The sequence below is a fragment of the Mustela putorius genome, unplaced genomic scaffold (genome assembly GCF_011764305.1).
Source record: "Mustela putorius furo isolate JIRA1106 unplaced genomic scaffold, ASM1176430v1.1 tig00000480_pilon_pilon_pilon, whole genome shotgun sequence".
Classification (NCBI taxonomy): domain Eukaryota; kingdom Metazoa; phylum Chordata; class Mammalia; order Carnivora; family Mustelidae; genus Mustela; species Mustela putorius.
The window spans coordinates 330,713-357,842 of NW_025421397.1; the positions used below are offsets into that span (position 1 = coordinate 330,713).

A 27,130-nucleotide genomic window follows, 5' to 3' on the forward strand; every position below is an offset into this window, starting at 1 on the left:
CCCAGTGCCTCTTTGCTCTTCACAAAGGACTCTTAAACCGACATAGCCAGCCATCATTTCTGAATGATACTCTGCCCTCTCCGTCTCCGTGTGGACGCTCTACTGTCCCATCCGACGCCATGTGTTCAAACTTCATTTCCATCTTCTATTCCTGTCTCTGCTGGCGGTTGCACAAGCTCAAGAGTGGATTCTTCTAGCTCCTTCATACTAATCAACCCCCATCATGTCTTACTAGAAACATCTTCAGCATTTCTCACTTACCTATTCATGGCTTTCAGCGGTTGTCATCCTTATGGAAACACCATCCTTATCAAAACACCCAACAATTTCCTAACCCTTCTCCAAGCCTCTAGCCAATCTACTTCATGCACTATTTCATTACCCCATCTTTCTCAATCTCTGCTTTTAACATTAGACCTTCTGATGGAAAGCTTTTGGAAATAATCCCACTACCTAGGAGATAACACTTAAATTCCCTAGCCAGGATACTCAAGGTACCACTCAAACTGGGCCCAATCATCCTTCATCCTGCCTCCAATCTGCTGGCCTGGAAATGCATTCCTGTGCTTCCCACTCTCAGCTTCCCAAAAAACGAAGGCCTCAGAAGCAGAGATTCTTTACATCCCGAAGGCTCTGAAAAATGTTTGATTCGAATTCTGTACCAATGTGGCAATCTCCTTACATTCCCTCCCACCTCTCACTCAAATCCTTCTCATCTCTTGAATCCACACTCAAGCCTTACATCTTCCCCAGCGCCTCTGTGAAATCTTCACTCCAGTGTGACCACCAACATTGGAGGCCGAAATCCTTGTCACTCAGAATGTGGTCCTCATGGCCATGGCCTGAGAGCTTGCTGGAGATATAGAATCCCAGCCTTGCCTGGACCTAATGAACCAGAATCCGCATTTGATCCAGATCCTAAGGTGTTTTATACACATACTGAAGTTTGAGAAGCACTTGTTTACAGCACTGTGCCTCTAAAAAAGTCTGAGTAATTTCTTACCCACAGGATCTAAAAATTACAAATTCTTCCATATCTCCAAAACTTACTTCCTACCCAACCAACTTCATGGAGGTCATCTCTGACAAAATACATATTAACACATTTTTTCTTTAAAAAGTCCTTTTTTCAATCTTTATTATCTTTCCTTAGGGGATACGTTAAAGGCAGAATGTTATAATGGAAAGAACACTGGGTTAGGAGTCCTAAGGAGGGTTCCCACTTGAACTAAGCATGTGACCTTGAGCAAGCCCCTGAACTTCTCAGTTTCCGGATCTGTAAAATCAGGCAACCACCCTATCTTACAAAATGGTTATACAATTACACAAGGCATTAACTAAAACATTGAAATGTTATTTTCTTTCTACTCTCCTCCACCTCCTCTCTCACAAACAGGACTTTTCCTCTTTACATATTACTGGCCTTAAAAATCAAGCATTTCCTATTATTGCCTCAGACCCACTCCACCAGTTATTTAAAAGGAAAAATTTCCTTGTATTCTTCTCCTATATCCGTATCTTGGGCTACTAGCAGTTTCATCTGTGTTTGGTAGTCTAAAACATCACATTCACAGAAAAGCAGTTTAATAAATACGTCTTCCTACTAAAGAAAGGCAATTACTCCTGATGCTTTATGTTTAACAACTAGCAAAAAATAACTTCTAATGACTTGGTAGAAAAAGAAGTGATCACTCCATTTATCTTAAGTCTTGGTAAAGGAATTTTTAAAGTGTTTCTGTGCTTGAGTCATTGCTTGGACTTTGCTTTTCTGAGTCACTATCTGATCCCCTACTCTTCTCTGCAATGAGAGAGGGGTTTCATCTTACTGGAATTAGACTGTGCTATTTATTGTTACACTTGATGCTCTGTGCTCACCACCTGTCTCTAACCCTCCAATGGCTACACTGATAGCAGGACTTCGGGCAAAGTACTCAAGTAATCGTTCATTAATCCATTACACTAGGTTAACAGGACTATAATTCATCTTTTGTTTATAATTTAGACCTTCAAATGAGACAGAATTATTTATAACTAGGACTTTTTAGAGAGATTTACTATACAATGACCTAAACCATACTAAAAATATCCCACCTTATATATATATTTTCCATCATATATATATTTATTTATTCACTCATTGATTCATTTGAGAGAGATACAGAGACAGAGATGGAAAAAGAGAGCACAAGCAGGACGAGAGGCAGAGGGAGAGGGAGAAGCAGACTCCCCATTGTGGTGGGAGCCCCATATGGGGCATAATCCCAGGGCCTGGAGATCATGACCTAAGCTTGACAGACGCTTAACCTTCTGAGCCACCCAGGAGCCCCTATCTTGTATATTTTTAATAAGCATTTATTCCCAGCTAAGAATATTTGGAAGAGGGAGTCAGGATTTAGTTTGGTTTTAACAAGTAAAATAGAGCATCAAAAATTGGTAAGAAATTATTCTAAATAAATTATTTACCAGTTCTATTTTTAAAAGATACTGTCCATGACAGTGTTATAAAGGTCAAACTGTGGTAGCATGATCCTGAGCAATTTAGATTAGTAAGGTTTTACAATCCGCAGCTTTAACAGGAATGTTCCATTATCATGGCAAATACAACTGAACATTCATAAATGTCTTTGTGAAAGTCATAAACCTTATAAACTTATGTACACATATCAGTAAAATCCAAAGACTCTAGTTTTTCAACTAACCAGTGTTAAGAACATACATGTAGCATATTTCTTCTATTCTAAGACAAACACATGGTTCATTTAGCACTCCTAAAATTAGGAGGCCTTATTACTGATCTGAAATTTGATAGCATGTTGTAATATTAGATCCATTTGAAGTCACATGGCTCACAAACTAGGAAGGAAACTTCAAATCATAATAAAAAGACACTTGCCATGTACCAATCACAAACACAAATCCAGTTTGGATCTAGCTGGCCTGGTTAAAAAACAACTCAAGACCACTTCAATCATACAGCACTAGAAATAATAGCAGCAAGTTTTTTTTTTTTTTTTAAGGTTGTTTAAGTCTGTTTTGACAATATAGTGGAAGGAGTCCAAGCTACAAAGTCTAAGACAGCCCCTGAATTTAAATTCTAGCTCTGTTATTTGCCCAAGGTCATATGGCAAAACAAGTTACTGTTCTAACTCAATTCATTTCACCCATTGGAAGCAAAACAGAAGCAAAATGGTAATACCTGGCTGGGCTGTTACTGGGTCGGAGGTAATTCATATAATGGCTGTGCCTGAGAGCTCTCATCCAGTTTGTCTAAACCTAACTGAGTATTTGAAATACTCTGGACACTCTAGCACCATGATTTCCTTACCTAGTTCATCCCTCCAAACCCAGCGTTCCCTTAGACTCGCCAACTATAAATCATGCCAGGGCTCCTTGAGACAAAAAAGCAAACATTGAGACTTCAGAATGCATTTCATCTTCTTCACTTTGGGTCTGAAGATCGAGATAGAAAAGGAAGAGGACGTGTTTTACTTGTACCCACCCAGGATTCAGGATCTGTACACAGTGAACATTAAGTATGTGATGGATGTGTTTAAGGAGCCACGCTACAGGAGGTCTACAGGTGAGAGGACTCAGTGCCCCCAGGCTCGGACTCACCCACCCTCATCAGCCCATCAGGTCAGTAAGGCTTCCAGCTCCCCTAGAGCAGGCATCTCTAGCTCCAACAGCCCAAGGCTTATATCCATGGAAGTCAAAGTCTTCAATAAAGGACTTTTTTCCCTGCCTCTTCCTTGCAAGTAGAATTAAAAGGAGAATGGAAAATATGAGAAAAGACATACAGTTCTAATTCTTAATCATCTGGGATCAGCATGCTTCAGACACTCATAGGTAGTGGTTGTACCATTGCTGTTCCTCCTCTAAGACAGAGGGGGCCCAAGCTCCTTTGTAGAATGAATTCATCTCCAAAATGAACAAAGATCTGGAACCCCTCAGGATCTGAAGACTCATTCTCTGAAGCCTTACACAAATTTTCACATATGTTCTTACTTAGTGTGTGTGTGTATGCACTACTGCACATGCTATAGGTGAATACACATCATTACGTACAAAACAGAGCATGAGATAACCATCTCGTAGACATTTTTCTTCTCGATATTAAGCCAAAAGTAGCCTAGTAACATCTCAGCCAAATTGTTTACCCAGATATATGGATTCTTTTGAAGATTATTTCCATATCTCAGTCAACTAAAAAGATACAGAACAGAAGCATTTTCAAAAAAATCTACCAGTCAATATTATTGTAATGTAATGAAAAACAATGTAGTAACAGTCTTGTCTGTCAATGTAGTAACAGTGATACTTGGTATTTATTTAAAGATTTTTTGGTTTAGGTATTTATTTAAAGATTTCTCCCCCAAATTGATTAAAGCACACAGACAAAATCCTTGTTAAATTGCTAGTGGCTAATACAGTTCATTCACAACAGCCACCTCTTCCAGGCCACCGAGATCCTCTACTTTTCCCCCTTCTCAGCTTAAGAAATATTGGTTTACCTGAAGTGTGTTCCAATCATGTTTTTAATCTGTTTTTTTTTAATGGAATTGTCATTTACATTCACTGTCATTACATTGAAGTATATGCTGTTTCCCTGAAATTAAAGGCTTTTCAGTGACCCTTTTTGAACCATGTTTTCTGAGGTTTACTGGACATACTTGGCCAATGGTATCTGGAGCAACAGTCCTAAGCTCTTAAGGAAAAGTTAGAACACATCACCCTGCCTGACAGTTTAGTTGGGATGGTTGGTCAGTTCAGTAGCGATACTCAAAATCATGTCTAAGATGACCAGCAGTCACTCTCACCAGACAAGGCTGCTCAACATGACAGATTATACCTGGGCAATATCCCTAAAACATTTCTACTCCATTAACCTAAACTCTTAAAAATAAACCAATACATGGTCAATATGTTACTTAATACCCAATCAATTTAATATTTTTGATAGCAAGGCTCTTTTTAAAAACAAAAAAAAAATCAAGTTATGTTATGGCAGAGTATTAACATAAAAGTATGCTTCCAGGTTTCTTCACTTTTCTCACCTTGTGTACAAGTACATCTTGAAGTAAGCAGCAAGATTTTTGACCTTCCAAATAGTGATGATTGCTATTTATGATGTATATATATACACACACACACACACATATATATATATATATAGCATCCAGGGTAAAAACCACAAATATTTTAGATAATATAAACCAGACTTTATGCTGTTAGTATAGTAGCCTTTTGATGGACAAAACATATGGGAGATGCCCAAAAGTAGCAGTTAAGTTTTCTGTCTGGTGGATAACATGGCTGGAGCGTGCATTAGAGTTCCCTAAAGTTTATGAACACATTTCGGAAAAAATTCATAAGCCCTACAAAAGCATTTCAGAGAACAGTGTCTGATCTTGCCTACCCAAAAGATAACTTCCTCTCCTCATGGCCAAAAGGACAGACTTTTCATGGAAATGAAGGGGGGGAAATGGGATGATAAAAGTAAAACAATAAAGGTTTGGATTTGGATTTGTGGATAGACTAATTTTGGTTTTACATCAGTTTTTATTTTGAAAATATGGGAGCAAAACTTTTAAAAGATGCAAATCAAACTAACATTTACAATTCAGGAAATGTACAAAAAGCTGAGTTCTCATAAAAAGTAATAGAATTGTTTTCCATCCCAGGGTGCCTGGGTGACTCAGTCGGTTAAGAGTCTGACTCTTGATTTCAGCTCAGGTGATGATCTCAGGGTCATGAGACTGAGCTCCATGAGAGCCTGCTTAAGATTGTCTCTCTTGGGACGCCTGGGTGGCTCAGTAGGTTAAGCAGCTGCCTTCGGCTCAGGTCATGATCCCAGTGTCCTGGGATCGAGTCCCGCATCGGGCTCCTTGCTCCGCAGGGAGCCTGCTTCTCCCTCTGACTCTGCCTTCCACTCTGTCTGCCTATGCTCGCTCTCTCTCTGACAAATAAATAAATAAAATCTTAAAAAAAAAAAAAAAAAAAGATTGTCTCTCTTGGGGCGCCTGGGTGGCTCAGTGGGTTAAAGCATCTGCCTTCAGCTCAGGTCATGATACTGGAGAACTGGGATCGACCCCACATCTGGCTCTCTGCTTGACGGGGAGCCTGATTCCTCCTCTCTCTCTACCTGCCTCTCTGCCTACTTGTGATCTCTGTCTGTCAGACGAATAAATAAAATCTTAAAAAAAAAAAAAAAAAGATGGTCTCTCTCCCCCACCCCCCGCCCCATACCCCACATCAACCCACTCATGCTCTCTTTCTCCCAAAGGAAAAATAAAGGAAAGAATTGTTTTTGGCCCCTCATATACAGGAGCAAAAGCAAATATCTTAGCTATCTGTTTCTCTGGTTTCCAGCTTTGCTAATTTAACAAAATAAATTGTAAAAAATTGACTACACATAAAGGTCAGAAAAACATACCTATTTTAATATTGGCTCCCAATCAAAAGAAAGGAAGGATTAAGTCTAAAAAGGCTTAAATTCCCATTTAAAATCTAAAACCTATAGTTAATCGTCACAATTTAAGGATCCAGGGACCACATTTTTTTTCATCCATGTTCTTCTGCAGAGGACATGTATCTTCATAAGGTCGAGAAGTGAGAGCCAAATTATGAAAATGATCACAATTATAATTCAACACCATTTATTGAGCACCACTGTATGCCAAACACTTAGCACTTTACATGCCTGATTTTGTAATCATTATATCTTTGTGAGGTAGGGGTAGCCCCTAAATGGGGTTACTTGCTAAGCTCCAAGATAGCAGCCATGACATCTGTCTTGTTCAGCGAGAAGCAAAGTTATCCCAGCAAGGAAAAATAACCTAAAGGTCATTCAGCTACCGTGTGACAGAACGGGATGGGATTAAACCCGTGTCAGGGGACACCTAAATCCTTGCTCTCATCCTAGATGCTTATCTGTTCATGACAACTGATGCACACTGACTCAACTTTTTGCTCCAACCTGAGGGAAAGTGAGAGAAATGCAGCCTGAAGAAATAGCTCAAATGGAATGTTAAGAAATTTTCCAGTTTCTGTATGCACATATTCTTTTTTTTTTAAGATTTTATTTATGTATTGGACAGACAGAGATCCCAAGTAGGCAGAGAGGCAGGCAGAGAGAGAGAAGAGGAAGCAGAGCAGAGAGCCCGATGTGGGGCTCAATCCCAGGACCCTGGGATCATGACCTGAGCCGAAGGCAGAGGCTTTAACCCACTGAGCCACCCAGGCGGCCCTGTGTGCATTCTTCACGTGGTTATCTTGCCATCAGTCAAAGTGACGTCAAAGTCATAGGTAACCTGTGACTTTTTTCTTTTTTCCCTATCTAGGGATAGGGAAAAGGTACCAAGGCAGGTAGCTTGACTTTGGAAGGAATGAGGCTTTCTATGAACTTGTTGATAAAATTTCATGAAGTACTTTTAGGATTCTCTAAGAAGTACCTCCAATATTGATCCCTGCTTTTAAAAATTTTTATTTCTTGCCCTTCAATTTCTACAAGCTATTCTAACTACCTATAGAACCAACTTATTTTCCACCCAAAAGTCTTAAGCATATATTTAGATCTATTTCTTAAAATGAAGTGACTTGTGATCATGATATGAAAACATTAAAATTCTTCTAAAACTTCATATAAGCAAGCTCAGAACATCCTTCAAATGTCCATTAAACTTAGTGATTATCATTTGCACATTAGCATAAAGATTAGGACTTCCATCAACTACTTTGAAAGGCACAAGGTCCAAAGTTTCCACTTTAGTGTACTACACACTGAGGTAAACACACATTCCTCTTTTAAATTGTATCCATTTTACAGTATGTTGAAATATGCCACATACTATTCTGGAATGATAAGTGAAAGGCAATTAAAAACCAGGAGATCAACAGCTACTTTGCCAGATCTGCCTTGCAATTTCGGAAAGAGAAGAAAACTTGACAAAGGGAAAAAGAAATTAAGTTTCCATTTTCAAAATCTGGCTTTAAAATGTCCAGGAGGTCAAAATAATCAGGGGTATTAAGGAGAGACGTGTTAGGATGAGCACTGGGTGTTATATGCAACTGATGAATCACTGAACACTGTAACAAAAACTTATGATGCACTATATGCTGACTAACTGAAAAAATTAAATAATTAATTTTCAAATAAATACTTAACACTTAGAGGTGTCAGAAACTAAGGAAAAAGGGGGATAATGTAATTGTCCCTGTCCTCAAATGGTCTCAAGTTTAGGCCAAAATTAGATGTTGATGAAAACAGAAGTGCTTTCAAAGCCCACATGAGAAATCAATGTCACCCCCCACTGGAAATGTTTTCCTGATAAGAAGTTGAAAGGATTGTTCATCTCTATATACCCAGAGAAGCCTGTGAATTTATCTCAAAACAATGTACTCTGTGAATTTACGGGGACATTTCCTTAATTCTAAAGGGAACCCCACTAAGGGCAGTATTTTGGCTCCCCCGTATTTTGACTGGTAAGAGTGGCTTCTGCGAACCGCACATTTAGTTGCTACAGAGAAAATGCCCAGTTGGGGCTTGTTTGTGTGACATACAAGCCAATGACTTCTGACACCAAAAATTCCCCTTACTGAATTATGTGCCATTTTCTCCTCCGAAGCTCCAGAAATACACGGAAGCACACACACACCGCACACAAACGCTCACGTAAATCCTACCAGTATATGGTAAGAAACTCAGAGCAAAGCAATGCTTAACACCTCTAGTTACTGGTGAAGCTTTCAGTTTCAAAAGTGACTAACAGGGGCTACCGATATTATAATGTGTGTCATGTTAAAAGTTTGATGGATTCAACATATGCAGCCCTACAGGTCATAATCTGAAAGACAGAAGAACCTCTTCAACAAAAGGTTTTCTCTTTGGTTTCACCCTTTGAAGGACCTTGTTACAAAACAAATACCAGCCAGTCAAAGGGAAGCAAATTCTATTATTCTCTCATGAACAAACTCATGTCAACCTCTACGCAGATGAGCTGCCCAGGGAGACTCTGGAGCAAAGAACACAGAACAGGTTCCTTTTGACTATAAAGACCGTGGGCCAGAAAAGCCTACATCATCAAGCCTCACCCAGCACGCCGAGACCCAATCAGGCCCCCCCAGCCTTGGGGACTGAAGTGGGTGTAGTGCTGAGGATAGAGAGCTGGCATTCAGAAACCTATTTCTCTATCCAAGAAGTTAGCTAAGAACTGGAAATGGAGAGAAACTAATCCTACATAAAACTTCAGTTATTTTATAGCTTGTCTCTGCATCAGACCTGCCTCCTATTCCAGGACCTTTCTCTGCAACTACACAGACTCTTCGATAATCTAACCCTGCAATTAAAGAACATTTGAAAACACGTCCACACATTTTTGCTGCTGGCCTTAAAGAGAGTCTTGGCAACCCGAAAGAATGAATGCCCCCTTTCAGGAACTCCCTAACACCAGAGAATCGCTGAAACGGGTTAGAGGTGTGTGCAGTGCAAACTTCCTTTCTGTTTCATTCCCTTCTAATTGCTTGGTAGGAAGAGAACATTTTAAAATGGTAACATGAATTGACAGGTGGAAGTCACTGGGATCAAGTTACTGATCCAAGTTTAGAGGTCATTATTTAAAAAAAAAAAAAAAAAAAAAAAGATTAAGATGTTGAGAAACTCATTTGAAGGGCATGAAAAAAAAAGTAAAAGCAGGTTTAAGTAAGAAAATGATGAAAATTACTTCAGAGTAGGTATATTTTTACTTTTACTTGAATTAAAATCTTAAATAAATACGCACATACACATTCATATCCCAAACTCAGTTTGGCAGGCGGTTCGAGTTGCCATCTGGGAACCAGATTCCTGAGAAATGACTTTACAGTATTGCCACAAAATCAAGTATCCTTTTGAAGCTCCAGAGAACAGTTAAATCCTTAAAATATCGTTTTGAGCCTCCTTTATTTTCATGAGGGAAATATGTTAACACTAATTGTTTCCAACTACTGTTCCTTTGTCAACTAGTATGCGTAAAAAAAAAAATCAATTTCTGTACCCTCCCTTTGAGAGACATCTTCTAAAAACCAAAACATTTTAAGTTACCGTTTACACCTAAAATATCAGTAGCCTAAAGGGAAGCGTAATTCTATACTTGAAAATAATTTTTCTTCGCATAACTGCACTAGCATGCTCAAGACCATGGCCATCCTGCAATTGTATTATGAACAGAATGCGTCTGAGGAAGTGCTAAAAACTGGCTTGGAATGATAAGGGGGTAGAAAGAAGAAACATGTTTACAATCTGTTCAAATTCTCAGCTTCAAAATTTCAATATATAATTCGTTAGAGCAATGGTTTAAATATGGGACGGTGTTTCAGAGCCAAGTTGCTAAAAATATAATTAAAACCTACAGTAGTCAACTCCGCCTTTCTGCCAACTTTGATTCCTCTAATACAGGACAACCTCTGAACCACTCTGTCAAGTGGACTTCTATGACAAGCAATTGCTCGGTGCCACTGAGTGACCAGATGCCACCCCAAAGAGCATGACATTTGCTATGGGACTCTCCAGTGTGCAGTGGCATGATGTTGGGGTCACGGTGCTTCCTCTGCTAAAGCCTTCTGCAGAAAGTGTGCAAAGACAGCTCTGTAGGAGTCTCACCGCCTCTTCTCTGTGGATTGTGTTTCTGAGTTCAGGACGGATATTTAGGGAATGGTTAATAATAATGAAGCCATTATTCACTGGTGCAGAAGCTAAATTTCACGGCCTCGGTAAGTGTCTTGACCAGGGCAAGTTCAACCTCAATCTACTGTAACTCATGAAGGCAAACTCACAGATTTGCTTTTCCTGTTGGGGGAAAGAACAGGTCAAGATGGATCCTACTCATTACAGTCAGGAATGTCAAAATATAAGTATTAACTGATATTTGAATACATGCAGTCCCAAAATAAATGAATAATTCAAACATGCTTGGAAATGTTCCAACTACTTCCTACAAGAAGTAATAGTTAGAACATTTAGATCACATATTAATACGTATAATTATAGAAATATAAGGAATACCCTAGTTCTGTTTGACCAGTGGAAAAGTTTTTATTGCAAAGTAAATTGCAAATCTGTAGTTGCTGGAAAATGAGTTTTCATAGTTAGGGTCTGGATTTGTTAAATTAACGAAGAGCACAGCTCTCTAAATTGGTTGCCTCCTGGGGCGCCTGGGTGGCTCAGTGGGTTAAAGCCTCTGCCTTCAGCTCAGGTCATGATCTCAGGGTCCTGGGATCGAGCCCCGCATCAGGCTCTCTGCTCAGCAGGGAGCCTGCTTCCTCCTCTCTGCCTGTCTCTCCACCTACTTGTGATCTCTCTCTCTGTCAAATAAATAAATAAATAAAATCTTTAAAAAAAAAAAAAATTGGTTGCCTCCGTTCCTGCCACTCATTCCTACCTCACAAAACTCTCCTGGGCTCCGTGTGCCATCGTGGGTTTTTTTTTTAGTCGCTGCCCTCTCACAAGAAATACCTCCCATTTGCCGGCCTGGAGGCTTATTGACTGACCTCTCCAATCTGCTTTCAGCGTGTCATGCAAACACGCATGTTAGATCACACTCGCAGCATGTCTACAAACTGCTCAAGAAGCCTTACCAGACGAGCTCTGAGAGAGCATTTAAAATAATTGAGTACTTTGCCCCATTTTTGCTAGTTTTAATGTATACACAGATGAGCAAAAAAACACATGGAGATAATGAGCTTTCCTTTTTAAATGGTCAAACATACTAACACGGAAATACATAAATTATTATAACAATATAAGCAAAAAGTTACATTTTAGCAGAATATATTGTCAGTCAGTAGCCTTCATTTCCACATGATTAACTTGCAGGCAAAGTGGAAATAAGGAATTTAAAGTCTAAGTCAGGGTTTCTCAACCTCAGCACCACCGATATTTGGGGCTGAAAATTTCTTTGTTTGGGGGACTATCCTGTCCACTGATGGGTAGTTAGCAGCATTCCTGCCCCACGAGATGCCGACAGCACTCCCAGCCCAACTGTAGTGACAAAACTATCTCTCAACCTTCCCAAACCTCCACCGGGGGAACAAAACTGTTCCCAGTTGAAAACCACCGGTCTAACCAACACCAAGTCCTTTAATCTACAATAATGATAGGACGGGGTCTGACCTACAGAACTCCCCGCATTATATTAAGAAAACTAAAAACTAAGAAATACATGGATATTTAGTAACCAGTCACTTGTTTTCCCATAAACTTGCTTCCTTTTATAAAACTGCTATCTCCAAGCAGAAGAGCTGCGGCCAACATTTTTGAATAAGCCTCTTGTCAGTTTGCACAGGTTTCATGAATGGGGGGGGGGGGGGGCCTACCCGGCTTCTGTTGCGGTAGACCCAGGGTCAAGCCCTGTGCTCTCTGGTCCAACGAGACAGAATTATCAGGGGGAAATGTTCCCAAGCAGAGTCCAGGCTCTCAGGCATTCCTGCTGGTACTACCTAGGCACACCTTTATGAACTTGCGGTTTCCACTGAAACAAGTTGTTCTGCATGCTTCCTACTACAGCTCTAACTACGCGACCTCCCAGTTTCAGTTTGTCAGTGATTTAATTTCCTTCGAGACTGAACCCAGGTACTGATTTTTTTTCCCTAAACACTTTAGACCCAACATCTCATGAAGACAGCTCCAGGCAGGTTTTGTTCAGAGCATTTTTGGAATTAGAAGCCAACAAACATGTTTTGCCTAATCAGTAGCCTACTCAAACATCTGCTACAGAGTTTCAAAACCTTCCAGGATTCGGGTGGGGGTGGGGGGATGTTTTCCTTAAGCTGTCCCCGTTCATTACGAATAAAGCACTTTCTAAGTGAAAACTTTACTTGCCCATCAGATACGTCTCTAGAGAAGGCTGATCAGGAAAAATAAATCAAAGTCATCCATGCGGTTATTTTCATGGATATCAAGCATGATCTCACAATACTGCATAAGTAAACATGCCATTTTGGTGATGAAACTTAGGAACAAACTATCTTCCAATTAATCAGAAATGCAGACAGACCCATCCCTGCTATGCACTTACCAAGGCTGTGTAATTTAGAAACGCTAATTCAACAGAACTAGAAGCATATACGTTCAAAATGGCTTGATCGTTTAAAAATATGTACTGTTAGGCTTTGAAAATATGAATTTTATCTGGACTTTTAGCTTTTACTACTAAAAGACCATGCGTACTATGATACTTATACACAGGGTTATTTTTCTTTAAGAAAAATCATTGGCCATTTTTAAGATTTTACCATCAATTCTTAAATAGCTTTTAAAGCTATTACAACAGGATATCAACCATATAAACTAAATCTTTGTCTAAAATGGTAGAAACTAATTTTTCCATTTCTACTTTTTTCTATGGCTAGAATAAGGTGTTTATAGTCTCTCTTTTTAAAAATGTTAATTAGCTTTAAGGGTCATGATAAAGAGGTAGTCTTTCCTACAAAATTAAATCATTTTCCTGTCACGATTATCTGGTAACACAAGTTTATTCTGACTCACTGAAAGCAAATTAGATTTATAGGGGGGAAAACAATCTCACAGGAGCTTAAAACCAGATTTCCTGAAACCATATACTCCTACATGACACCATTTTCCATCTAAAACACAACAGAAACACCTGTGCACGCTTTCACCCCCCACTTTCACTTTCTCATCTATACTATTAAAATAGTGAAAAACAGCTTATTTTTAGAAATCAACCACAATTGACAAGGTCATTAGCGCTCCACATTGGTGCCAGCCACCACTGCCTTCCAAATTACAAAAGAAAGTCTCTTTAACCACTGTCCCAGTCTCATTTTTGTTAGTCTTAATTCCAAATATATAAAGACCACATTTTTACTCTATAAAATGTAATATAACCTGTAAAGTCACTCTATAACGTGTACCCTCACCATTAGCCACCAAACACTACCATGCTGGACAAGCATTAAAATATAAACTACCATTTTAGCTAGTATCGAGATTTAAAATAACAACATGCCACGGTCTCAATTACAGACAGCTTCACATTCACAATCCCTAAGCTATTTTTTAAATAATCAGTTTTGGAATGAGAACAGAGGAAGACGGAGGTACGATTTTTCAGTAATCATAAAATCTCAGAAATTCTTTGCACTTCAGCCATAAGCCCTAAGGTGAAAAAAATGTGTAACAAACCAGTGAAACTTACCTGACAGTGACTCGGTTTGATAAATCCTGGAGATCCCCAGGATGGAAAAGCTGGGCTTCTTTCAATCCAATCTGTTCACAAGCTTTCAAAAAAACGTTTATATTATCCTGTGAAAAGAAGTGGAAAGTGATTGCTTAGCCGAGCTCTCTCTCAAACAAAGGGTACAAATTTTTATGATAGAACTTCTAGGCTTCAAAGTCCAATTACAGCCAGCAAAAAAGGAGGCAGCAAGACCAATGCATACATTTTTTTTTTAATTACACGGGCATGTGTAGCCTTTCAGTCTTGCAGAGCATAAACGGTAGTGCTAGCTTATGCCCGGGCATACGCTGTTCTGTGATCTTTGTGACCAGCACGTTAAACATTACCTGTTACAGGACAAGTGCCTAGCCACTGAGCAGTAATCTACACTTTGATGTCAGCTCTGCTCCGCAAACAAACGCCCTCTTCCCAGCTTTGCACGACAAGCCTCACCTCTCCTCTTTAAAAATAACTCCAGCTACTGACATTCACCCACCCAGAAACTGTTGGCAGGGAAGAAATAAGAGGAGGAACATTCTGTTTCTATGATTATAAATTGCAGAACGACTGTGGAATACCACACCTGGAATCTGGGTTCGGCTGCCGAGCCAGCTCTTGACAGACAGGGAAACCACACTATAGGACCCAGGAGGAGCTGAACGTTCATTGGCCGAGTCACATAGTTTAGGTGTGGTACATTATTCACGCCCTGCACCTGCCTCAGGGACGGCCTCCAAAAAGAATGAAAATCTAGGCTGTCCTCCTAGCTAATTTCAAAAACACAAATCCCCCTTTCACAAACCAGTGCTTTCCCTTCCTGTCAACGGCTGCCCGGACCCTGGCTACCTCAGACACACATTTGGTGAACAGACTCCACGTGAGCGGCCCTCTTCTCCTTTAGGGGGTTGAGCTTGTGAAGGTTGCATGGGGACCATTGACCTTCTCTTTGTCAGGACTCTCGGGGAAGAGAATAGCCTGCTAGGATGCCAACACGCGTCCATGCCAACACGCGTCCATGCACTGGCACACTGGCACCACCACATCCGTCATGAGAGAGGGCCTCCCTGAGACCTCACCTCCCTGGCGGCTGGCCGTGAGGAGCCAGAAGACAGCTGCCCCTCGGGGAAAGACGATGACTCTTATCTCATCAGAAGAAGTTCATCCCCAGGAGAAGAGGCAGGGTGGCCCAGTGAAGTGGGAGAAAACAATAGAGGAGCAAGGATGAAGAGGCTAAATTCAACAGCACAGATTCTGGAGAGAGTGAGAGAGGTTAGGGAAAGGGTAAGCAAATGTATGGCAAGAGAAAAGCCATCCTGACTACTAGCCACTAAGGGACCTTCAAAACAAAGTGTGTGTCGAGATGAGAGGTTATCCTAGTGTACTATCAGTTAAAGGCAGCGTGAACTACCCAGCTGAAAGTTGAAATCCACAATTGTTTGATTTTTTTTCTCCCAAGATTTTAATTAAATTCATGTTTATTAGCATACAGTGTAGAGTAGAATTTCAAGAGTAGAGTTTCAAAAGTAGAATTTAGTGATTCATCACTTATATACAACACCTCGTGTTCATCCCAAGTGCCCTCCTTAATGCCCACCACCCATTTAGCCCATCCCCACACACACCTTCCCTCCAACAACCCTCAGTTTGTTCTGTATAGTTAAGAGTCTCTTATGGTTTGCCTCCCTCTCCGTTTTTATCTTATTCTTCTTCCCCTTCCCATACGTTCACCTGTTTGTTTCTTCAGTTCCAACGAGTGAAATCATATTCTATTTGTCCTTCTCTGACTCATTTGACTTAGCATAATACACTCTAGTTCCATCCCTGTCATTGCAAATGGCAAGATCTCATTCTTTTGAAGGCCAAGTAATATTCCATTGTGTCTACCTCATCTTTTTTTATCCATTCATCAGTTGATGAACATTGGGGCTCTTCCCATAATTTGTCCATTGTGGAATCCAAGATCATTTGAAGCAAGAGGTTGAAGATTAAAAGAATTTATAAGTCAAAAGTCGAACAACTCAATGGAAGGTATTCAATCTTAGTAGAAAAAAGGGGGAATAACATATTGGCAAAATTCCAGAATCAGCAAAAGTGATCATTTTGTTAAGCTCACATAATTTTTAAAACCTACACTATCTCATTACTGTCATTCAAATTAACAGTTCTAAAACTGGCCTTCAAAGAAGCAGACAAGAAAAAACGGCTTGGTTTCCTAGTACCTCAAATCCTACAGGAAGAAAAGCACATTTCTAAAGAGGAAGAATAATCCATTAGAAATCGTCCTACTTAAAAAAAAAAAAAAAAAAAAGGAAAAAAGAAGTCTTCCCACAAATTTAATTTGGTCTGAATGTTTAAAATGTTATAAAACATTATGAGCAAGTTAAACTGAAAGTAAACCTACTGAATGAACAGCCAGAATGGTTCTACATGTGTTTTCTAAAGACATAATAGCATGTATCCGGTTGACAAGTATGTACCTATTGATAAGAATAAATAAAGCCACAAATGCCTCAAAACCCATCCACCTATTTAGAAAGAAACCACTTCAAATCTGAAGTGATTATAATTAATTGGAGACAATAAAAATAGATTAATTTCTAGTATTAAATAAAGCCATTACATTAAAAAGCAAGTTCTCTTAAAGAGCTCCATGATGATGAAAAGCAAGGGGGGAAAAAGAGGAAAAAAAAGGAAAGAAGGGGGGAAAAAAGACAAAAAAAAAAAAGAAAAAAAGAGCTCAATGATGCTCAGGTTTAAAACAGACGAGCTTTACAAACACGGCCCCACGTGGCCTATACAGCAAGAACAAGTTGAATTAAGATCAGAATTGCCACATAAATCCTGCTTTTTGGACTTGAGCCTATTGGTAATTTATTTTTTGCAATTTCAAAAGACCTAGGCAGAGAGTCACCTAAGGGGAGATACAAAATTATAAAATTTTAATGTCTGTTGGAACATCATAAAGCCACACCCCACTCAACATATTAAAAGGGAAGCATTTAGTTTCATTAATGGGATCGTTTTCACTTGAAACTAGCCAAGATAAAGTAAAAACAAAGGACAAATATGAAACATCTTCTCCTTGGACTGTTTGCCAGGACCCCAAGTTAGCTCTGCCACTAACCAACTGTGTGGCTTTGGAAACATGCATCAGCCTTTCTGGCTCCATTTTCCTCATCTGTGAAATGAGCAGTTTCTGGATCTGCACCCCATTCCCTAGGGCACACAGCTCTGTGCAAGAGGAGAGAAGCCGGCCCCCCTTGACCTAACCCTCAAGACTTCATGTCAAAAGCCTGCACCCAACTTCTGCACCTCCTACTCAGTGAGAACCACAAGTGGCTTCACAAAAACAAAACAAAATGAGGGTCCCGGAAGATCTGCAATAGCTCTTTTCAGAGTCATTTATCTACGACATGAATAAAAGCAGACACTAGTTAAACCGACAAGGCAGGATGACTTAAGATTTTCATAGTCTCCCCCAAACCCTCTCCAGCCCTTGGCCTTGAGTCATTTACAAAGTAACCATGACAGGTGGAGCAATGAGGGTGAATTAGAGATGAGTGAGGGAGTCAGGAACACTATTTGCTCACAACTGAGGAAAGATGAGGAATCCACAAAAATTTACCAATATTCCCAGGATTCCGTCAGTCCCCTAGGGTACCTCTATTGATTATCTACCACTACAGAACTGGTTATCCCAAAACTTGCAGCTTAAAACCATAGACATTTATGATTTCACAGTCTTTGAAGATCAGGAATTCGGGAGTAACCCAAGTTGGATGGCTCTTGGAGGTCTCCAAGCAGCTATAGACGTTAGGCCAGACTGCAATCACCTAGGACCTTCCTGGGGCTTGAAGAAGCCATGTCCAGGGTGGTGCCCTCAGAGCCAGCAAGTTGGGGCTGGTTATGGCAGGAAGCCTGCGTTCTTTACCAAACACACTTCTCTATGAGGCTGCCGGACAGAATGAATGATCCAAAAGCAAGTAAGGTGGCAGCTGTAGTGTCTCATGACCTATCTTTCCAAGTTCTACATCATTACTTCCTGAGTCTCCTGCCAGTAACATAGGGCAGCCCTATTCAATGTAGGGAGAACCACACAAGAACAGAAAGAGCAGGAGTGGGATCTCTGAGGACCAGACACTCCAGTTCACTCTCTAGCCCCAATGATTTATGTCCCTCCCACATGCAAAATACATGAACCCTTTCCCAAAATCCTGGAAATGCTACCCCTTTGCAAGGGGAGCTCAAAGTTTGGAATTTCATCTGAACCAAATCCAGGTTTACACGCGGCTCCTCAAGTGCAGATCCTTGAGGATAGCCCTTGAACACAGTTCCTCTCAAGGTGAAAATCAGTGAACTAAAGTGACAAGTTACCCTCCCTCACACACCCAGATACAGTGGTGTAGGGTAACCTCTAGACATATTCTAGTTCAAAGTGTGGAGGAATTAAGGTACACAGGAGTCGCTGATCCACAGAAACTCCACAAGGCATAGACTGGAAGGTCCTTCATAGGATCCAAGGCCAGCAAACACCCCATAGATTTCCACTTCCCTCTCTGGACTGGTGATTCCACCTCACAACCACCTTTTACTTCCCTGCGAAGTAGCTTGTGTTTGCAGGTATGTAGCTCTTCCAGTCCGCTTCCTGCCTGTGAAGGCTGGGGGGAACTAAAGGTCTTTTCATTTGGTCATCCTCTGTCCTTTTCGCTCTACTTTTACAGTATTTGCTTCTGCACATCCAATTCCCTCAATACTGTGATGCATCCTACTGCACTTAAACACTTTAGAGAAAAGCCACACCCACAAGTTCCCACCAGAGAAGCCTTCTCCGTCTTGGTCTGCAGAGATGACAGAGGGACATCCGCTTTCTGCTCTTAGAAGCCCTACAGCTTGCCAGGACAGACTTCCAAGGTACTATTTCAGATCTTTCCAAGATCTTAAAGGATTTCACAGCCTCACCCTCAGTTTCACCTTCAGACCTATTTCAGAAGCCCTGAATAAGACCAAAATCCTAACCGATTCTGAAAAAGAGTAAAACGGTGCTCAGGGCTATAACCGTAGAAGCAACAAGGGCCACACAGTCACCACCTTAAACCAATGGCGCTGGAATGACGTCACCTGGAAGTGGGCCCCATCAATGAACCAAACGTTCCTCAGATGCTCACTCTGGTCTGTTACTCCCGGTAAGTTTCTATGCCTACTTCAAGCAAGAGTTTTTGATTAAAAAAGGAAGCACATCATCCAATTCCTCGGACCCTGAGCACACGTGGGGTGCAGATTAATTAAGTTGAAGGCCAAGAGGCTTGGTGACCTCAATTCCTTTTCTATTTACAGTATAGCACCAAAGCCCCTGTCTCCTGTCCCTAGAGTTATCAGTGACAAAAAGTTAGGAAGTATATGCCAACAACCAAGAGGTTGTAACCACAGTTTGAGACAGAAAAACCGAACCTAAATCTCTATGTTAGAGTAGCAGTCCCCAGTGGGCCACATCGGAATCAGCAGAGGGAGCACACAGTCACCCCACAGGAGATGCTCACGACACAACTAGGAACAGCTGGCCCGGCCTCTTAGTCCTTGACGTGGGATCCACACACCATCAGCATCACCTGGGAGACGGTTAGAAATGCAGACTCGAGTACCGCCCCGGACTGACTCCATCAGAATCCACATGCTAAGAAAATCTCAGGAGATTCGAATCTTCATAGACATCGTTTTGTGGCAAAATAACAAAATAAGGAAAATGTTTCCAACTAGGATTGATAGCAGTGTTTCTCCTTAGGAAGAGCAGCGGTCGCCTAGGGATTCCGGAGCTCCTCATTAGGTCATCCCCAAAAGTACCCAAATTCCATTCCTGTGATATACTCAGTGGGACCATTCAGAATTATTTTAAAGCAACTGCCAAGCACGGAGTGACAACGATACACCCAAATGTGCATTTCAGTTATGCAGTTTCTATGAAGGAAGTGGTGTGGTTGCAATTTTGATCAGTGGCACGAGTTTTATTATTAGAGACGTCATCTCCTTATGTGTGGCTTAGTGAATAAATGGAAGCTGTGTTACTAACCCCTGCATGGGATAATTACAGTTTGTAGGAAAAACACACACACCCAACTTCAGTAGGTTATTTGTGAGATAAGTACACAGCACCTTTTCCTTTGCTGCTTCTCTGCAAAGAGCCTCAGTCGTGTGCTGAAAGCAAAGGATTTGAGGACAAGGAGAGCAGTCAAGTTCCATCACATATGACGACAGGTGTAAGAACCAACTAGGAATGCTTAAAAGCAATTGCCAAGTGACACTGAGGGCCCAGGGGATTATACATGATAAATCACGGCATGCTTTTCTCCAGCACTGCTTGGCAGAGGAGGGGCAGGAACCATACCGAGAGGCAGAACCGAGCCCTGGCAAGTTAGGGCAGCAAAAGGTCAAAAGCATGAGGACCGTGCTTGGCTGAAGGGCTAGTTACTGAAATGCTAATCAACGTGGGTTGCAATTAAATTCACAGAAGCAGCAACAGGCTCTGTCGAACTGCAGCATGGATTAAGTATGGTCTTCCATGGTGTTCGAATGAAACTTTATACATCAAAAATGAAGGAGTTCTAAAACCTATCTACTCTGTTGGAAGGAAGGAAGGAAGGAAGAGGAGGAAGGGGGGGAGGGGAAAGGGAAGGGAAGGGACACAAAATGCTGAAATAGAGGCTTAAGAATTTCTGTCTGAGACCAGACTGGTGGTTGCCAAAAGTCAGTGGACAAAATGAGAATAAAAGAAAAAAAAAAAAAGTTCTGTCCTCAAATTATCCATGCTCTCTGTTCCAAAGTAAAACAAATACATAACTGCTTAAAGAAACATGTCATGGGGCGCCTGGGTGGCTCAGTGGGTTACGCCGCTACCTTCGGCTCAGGTCATGATCTCAGGGTCCTGGGATCAAGCCCCACATCGGGCTCTCTGCTCAGCGGGGAGCCTGCTTCCTCCTCTCTCTCTCTGCCTGCCTCTCTGCCTACTTGTGGTCTCTCTCTGTCAAATAAAAAAATAAAATCTTTAAAAAAAGAAAAGAAACATGTCATGATGATGCCAAAACACAGTATACGAAGCAGTGACGTACATTTAATGAAGGAGAACAACATGGAGTATGAGCCTAGAGTGGGCCGGGAATCCACACTCCGTTCAGCACCGCTGCTCCCACCCGCTTTCCGAGTCACTTCTACAGGGGACGTGTCTGGATCATCAGCCCTTCTTTTAGCTTTCCCAGCCCCAGGGACTCCTTGCTTTATGAGGCTGACTCACTTTTCATCATTTCTATGTCAAAAAAAAAAGTCCAAAGACTCCCTCGCTGTCATTGTAAAACACTGATCCTAAATCTGCCTACTTAATACGCACTACGTTCTCGTCTTTCTCCCACGGGAGTCCTTAGCCACTTAGACAGCTCTCCTGCCTCAGACACGCCACACGTTGCCCCAGCCTCACATCTTCTCTTCAGATAGCCCCGGTTTCTCAACCCCCCTTGACCCTCTGTGACACTTTTCAGTTCTCCTGTCGTCCCAACTGGCCCTCCGCTGAACAGCTGTTTTTCTCAAGTTCACATTCACGGAGTTCTTACTGTATGCCAGGCAGCATGCTGAGACCCTTTATGCAAATTATCTCTAAGTCACAGTAAAATATCATACGAAGTCTTTTTGTTCCCATTTTGCACATGAAGGATCTGAGGCCTAAGAGGTATGCGACGAACCTGAGGTCATTCAAACCTCAAGCAGTCCAATCCCTGCGTCTGTGCTCTTAACCCATATGTTTGTTTTCACCATGAGGGAAACACACCCCCACTAGTCGATGGCTGAAAACAAGACCAGTTTATTATCTTAGAGTTCTGGAGGTCAGAAGTCCAAAATCAGTCTCCCCTGGTTAAAATCAAAGTGTTGGCAGGGCTCCATTTCCTCTGGAGGCTCTAGGAGAAAATCCATTTCTTTCATCTTTTCCATCACTAGAGGCTCCTTCCTCCACCCTCAAAGCCAGCAGCATCAGCCTGAGTCTGTCACACCACCACCCAACTAATTCTCGCTCTCTCTTCCACTTATGAGGACCATCGGGATTATAATGGGCCCACCTGGATAATCCCGATCCATTCCTCATCTCAAAGTCAACGGATTTACACCTCAGTCGTCCCTCGAACCCAATGTGCCGCCACCACAACACACTGGCTGGTTCGCGGATTAGAGCGTGGACATTATGGGGAGCCATTCCTCCTAGGACAACTGCCACACTTCCTCGAAGACAGTTTCCTGTTTGTTAGGTCTTCCCTTCTCAAGATGAAACACCTGTAACTCAGAAGAGGACTCCAGATGTGGTTAACTGTCCAAGTCACTAACAAGGACTTGGGTCACCAACGACGGCCCTCTTGGCAAATGACAGTAACAGTGATTTACCGAGGAAATAGACATGTGATTGGCGGTTTCTAGGCTATAGCAAGTGGTCAGTAAGTGGACCTTACTTCTCATTATAGGCCACGGGTCCTTCACACTGTGGCATCCAACACACCACTGGCTAACTGAGACATACAATAGCAACAACCAGTTCACAACGACATCACAGTTCACAGCAAGATGAACGGTGAGTTTTAATGGATCAGGAGGCTAGTGAAATTTGGAATAAAATAAGGTGCATGTGAAGAATCTGAAATGAAAGTCATGTGATTCTATTAAAGGAAGTTTCATGGATAAAGGTATAAAATGCATGATTGAGTTTGCAGATAATATAAAACCACTGGACCCTGGTGACTCTCGATCACTTTAAATTGCAGATTTTTATATGCAGTCAATTAACTATACCTTATTCTTCCAGCGTCCACAAAGAGGACTACTTTTCCCAAGTATTTATTCCATCCTTTTTGTTTTAAACGAAAATAGTGCAAGTACAAAGTCCTAAGGCAAACTGCAGAAACTTCTCTCCATGTTTACATGGATTTCCATTTAGCTCCTTATAATTGAGCATTTTTATTCAACTACTTAAGATTTCACCTACAGATATTACCTGGTCTATTTTTCTCTGTCTTAACTCTTACCAAGACCCCAACAGAAATTTTGCAGGAAAGGAGACATGTCTAAAAGGGAAAGGCTGGTAAAAAGACTGAATAAACCATGAATGAAAAAAATGGGCATCACATTGAGGAAATGACCAGAGAACAAGCAATGCAGAGACTCCCATCCTGTCCACGGGATGCCCAATCTAATGCTTGCTTTGTGGGAATGCAGGCCTGCTGTTGTCACATTCACTGAGAAGCCAGATATGAGGATTTCATCTGAAATCTAAGGGTATGCAAATTTTGGCTCAAGTTTTAGAAATAAACAAAAACAGTGAAGTCAAACAAAATACATCATGAACCATTTTATGACCTCTAGCTGATTGCCTGGTCTCTCCATGGGATCAGCCCAGGAATAGGTCACTGTAAACATCTGTTTGCAGGGGACAAGGCTAGTTTCTAGTGTTATTTTCTTTCTTACAAATAATCACAAACCATCATTTTAATCATATTTTTCATGATGTTGTCAGGGAACAATATCTAAGATTGACACTGATCACTTTGACATTTATAAATCTGCAATCTTATGTAAACTGCCTCAATTTCCATTTTCTCCCTTGATTCTTCCCTTCCCTTCACTGACCCTCTCATTCCTTTTTATTATCTCAAGAAACTACTGTTGCAAAGACCCTGGCTTCTTTGCCAACCCATGAGCAAGAGCTATATGGTCTGCCATCAATTTTCTCCATTCCCAATACTGTCACCATCACCTCTTGCCTGAACTACTGTATTAGTCAGAGTTCTCTAGACAATAGAACAACAAGATACATATATCTATAGAAAGACATTTATTTGCAGGAACTGACGTATATGGTTATGGAGGCTGAGCAGTCCCATGATCTGCCCATCTACAAGCTGGACCCCCGGGAGAGCCAATGGTGTACTTTCAGTCCATGTCCAGAATCCTGAGAACCAGCAGAGTCAATGAAATGTTCCATTTGAAAGTAAGTTCTCCAGTTTCAAAGCTGGCAAGCTTGAGACCCAAGAAAAGCCAGTGTTTTAGTCCAAGTCCAAAGGCAGGGAAAGACCAATGTTCCAGTTCATGCAGTCAGGCAGCAACAGTTTCCTCTGACTCACAGGAGCATTAGACTTTTTGTTTTAGTCAACCCTTCAACTGATTATATGAGGCCCATCCACATTAGGGAGAACAATCTGCTTTCCCCACGTTACAGATTCAAATGTTCACCTCATCCAAAGACACCCTCACAGACAGATGCAGAATAATGTAAGAATGCCTAACCAGTATCTGGACACTCCATAGTCAGTCAAGCCAGACAAAAATTAGTCATTACAACTACCAAAACTGCTCTTTAACTGGCCTTCCTGCTTCTCTTCTTGATTTCCTTCAGTCTATTGTTCACACAGCAACTTGTGATTTTTTATTTTTACATTTGATTGGGGTATAATTCACATAGAAACCATAAGTTAAAGGGTACAATTCAATGATTTTTAGTATATTCACAGATATGTAAATCCTTCACCACAGGCATCCAGTGATCCTAACAACAAATTTAAACCGCTCTCAAAAGCCCCCAGTGGCTTCTCATCATGCTGGGAGTAAAATGTGATCTACTCACCAAAGCCTATGAAGCCTATACAACCTTCCTGGCCCACCCCATCTGCCTCATTTAGATCCAGACCTATAGTCTTTTCCTGAACCAGCCTGATCCTGCCTTGATCTTCCCTCTTTTCCTTCTGTCTCAAAAAGTCCCATGATCCCCATATTTTCCCCCTCCTCCATACTTCCTTCAGGTCCCTCACCAAATGTCAACTCCAGGAACAAGATATCACTGAGCCTTTTCTGAAACACTTCTCATACTCTCACTCAATCACTCTCTACCCATTCACTTTATTTTTTCAGTGTAATTATTGGCAACTGACAATTCTGCATGACAACTGTTAGTACCTTACAGGTTATTATTGGGACCTATTGATTATGGTCCATTAGGGAGGAACTTCCTGTGCCTTATTTGTGGCTGTGTTCCAAGTTCTTAGAATAGTACTTGGTACATAGTAGGTGTTCAATAAATACTTTTAGGGAGGGAGAGAAAGTTGTGGGCCGAAGACCATTAAATGACCAATGTGCTTATACCAATCTGACACCTGGATTCTATTTCTTATTTAATCTCATTTGATGTTTCCAATGTCTACATTAACAAAAGGTCCCTAAAGAGAGATGTTCCAAGCATTTTAGTATCTTAATAAAACTATCATGTAAGATATAATCCTACTCTGAATCAATTTTTCTTTGACTCTACAAGTTAATCATGTTGTTGCGTTAGGAATTCTAATTCATTAATGTTTTTTTAAAAGGTTGCCCTCAAGGCTGACAGTTGGCATATGTTCAGCTTGGATTTAAAAACAAGTTTTGGAACTTTAAGGAAGTGCTCTTAAACTTGTGCCAATGCCATGACTAAGAAATTATGGCTCAAAATAAAACAGGAGTTTCCTGATGTACAGTGCTGCATCATTATGAGGGTACTGGAAACAACTTTACACATTGACACCAAGATTTGGGGTTTCCATTCCTGGTGATAAGTATCTTGACTGCGAGTTAGAAGTAAGGAGACAAGCAGACTCTTGAGAAAATCACCTAAAATTTCTTTGTAAATAACTCAGTCATGATTGGCTTATTTATCTGTCATTTATATGGAGGTATTAAGGCATTTGGATATTTAATATCTACTATTTGTTACCTAGAACACAGGCAATGCATAATGCCCATTCAGTCTGTTTTCTCGACTTAATTATTGGATAACACCAAAGTATTTCAAAATACTAACGGTGATCCACAGAAATTCCAATGCAATATACACTGGAAAAAAATTAAAGTACAACTGCAGAAAATATAATTTTTCAATGCATAAAGTGGCCTTATTTTTAGTAAATGGCTCGTTTTTATGCTATAATCTCTTCATAAGTGTAAGAAAACATTAAATAATGGCAACACTAAAGTACTCTCCTGTTACTTCATTAAGAAGAAAAAGCACTCCACGTTTTTGTTATTGGTGTTCTGTTTTTAAAGAAAATAGATTGACAAACTAGAAAAATAAAAAGTTTAAATTTTTTTGTTTGCGGCATAATTATACAACTTGTAATAGGTCTACCCTCCCTTTGAAATAAAAAGATTTCTTTAGTGCAGTTTTTATCCTGAAACCACAACTGAGCAATTTTCATCAAGTTTACTAATATCATTTAACCTCTCCCTGTCTCTATTAGAAGTGGAAGAAAAAGAAAAAAATCATTTAACTAAATAAACCACTAAAGTCTATTCCACATCTACAAAACTGTTCCAATACAGTGATAGGGGAGAAATGAACAATCATTGAAAAACATGGTCATTTATAAACTACCTAGCCTTCCTTAGTTATCAACTGTGAGGAAACTGAGAACATGAAGATTAAGTAAGAATGAAGGCAGAAGTAGTGTTCTAGGAGGGGACCTCAATGTTGTCCCCCATCCGTTTGGAGATGGGGAGCATCTGGAGATGGCCAGAGTCAGCTCAGCCTGAACGCTGTTCTCACTGGCTATGCAATCAAATAGCAACAATGAGTGAATCAGAAAGATTTCACTTGGTGGAAGCCTCTCCCACATGTGCTTGGTGGAGATCTCAAACAAATTAGCAATAAAATACAAGAACATAAAATAGACACTGTTGATCTTAGCATTAAATGGTTATTGTAAATGTGCTCTACGATACCATCTTCCTATCTCTCTCCACGGTGTTGCTTTTTACCAGGTTATATATAGACCACCATCAAAATACATTCATAAATATATCTTGTTTATTACCAACTAGAGAGATATTCCCTCTGAAACACACACTGAGTTTGATCTAGTACAGAATGA

At 40.7% G+C, this 27,130-nt stretch overlaps 1 protein-coding gene across 13 annotated transcripts in view; it reads right to left on the reverse strand.

Moving 5' to 3' along the window:
• Window positions 1–27,130, reverse strand: part of LMO7 (LIM domain 7) — a 209,867-nt gene that overhangs the window by 84,105 nt on the left and 98,632 nt on the right. For 11 of the 13 annotated variants that reach the window (XM_045080630.1, XM_045080631.1, XM_045080629.1 and 8 more), the window contains exon 5: window positions 14,193–14,299. In XM_045080630.1, coding sequence (XP_044936565.1) covers window positions 14,193–14,299 — 107 coding nt within the window. Of the gene's footprint in view, window positions 1–14,192; window positions 14,300–14,796; window positions 14,896–27,130 lie in introns of those variants that run through there. The other 2 variants (XM_045080632.1, XM_045080628.1) reach the window with 1 other exon arrangement.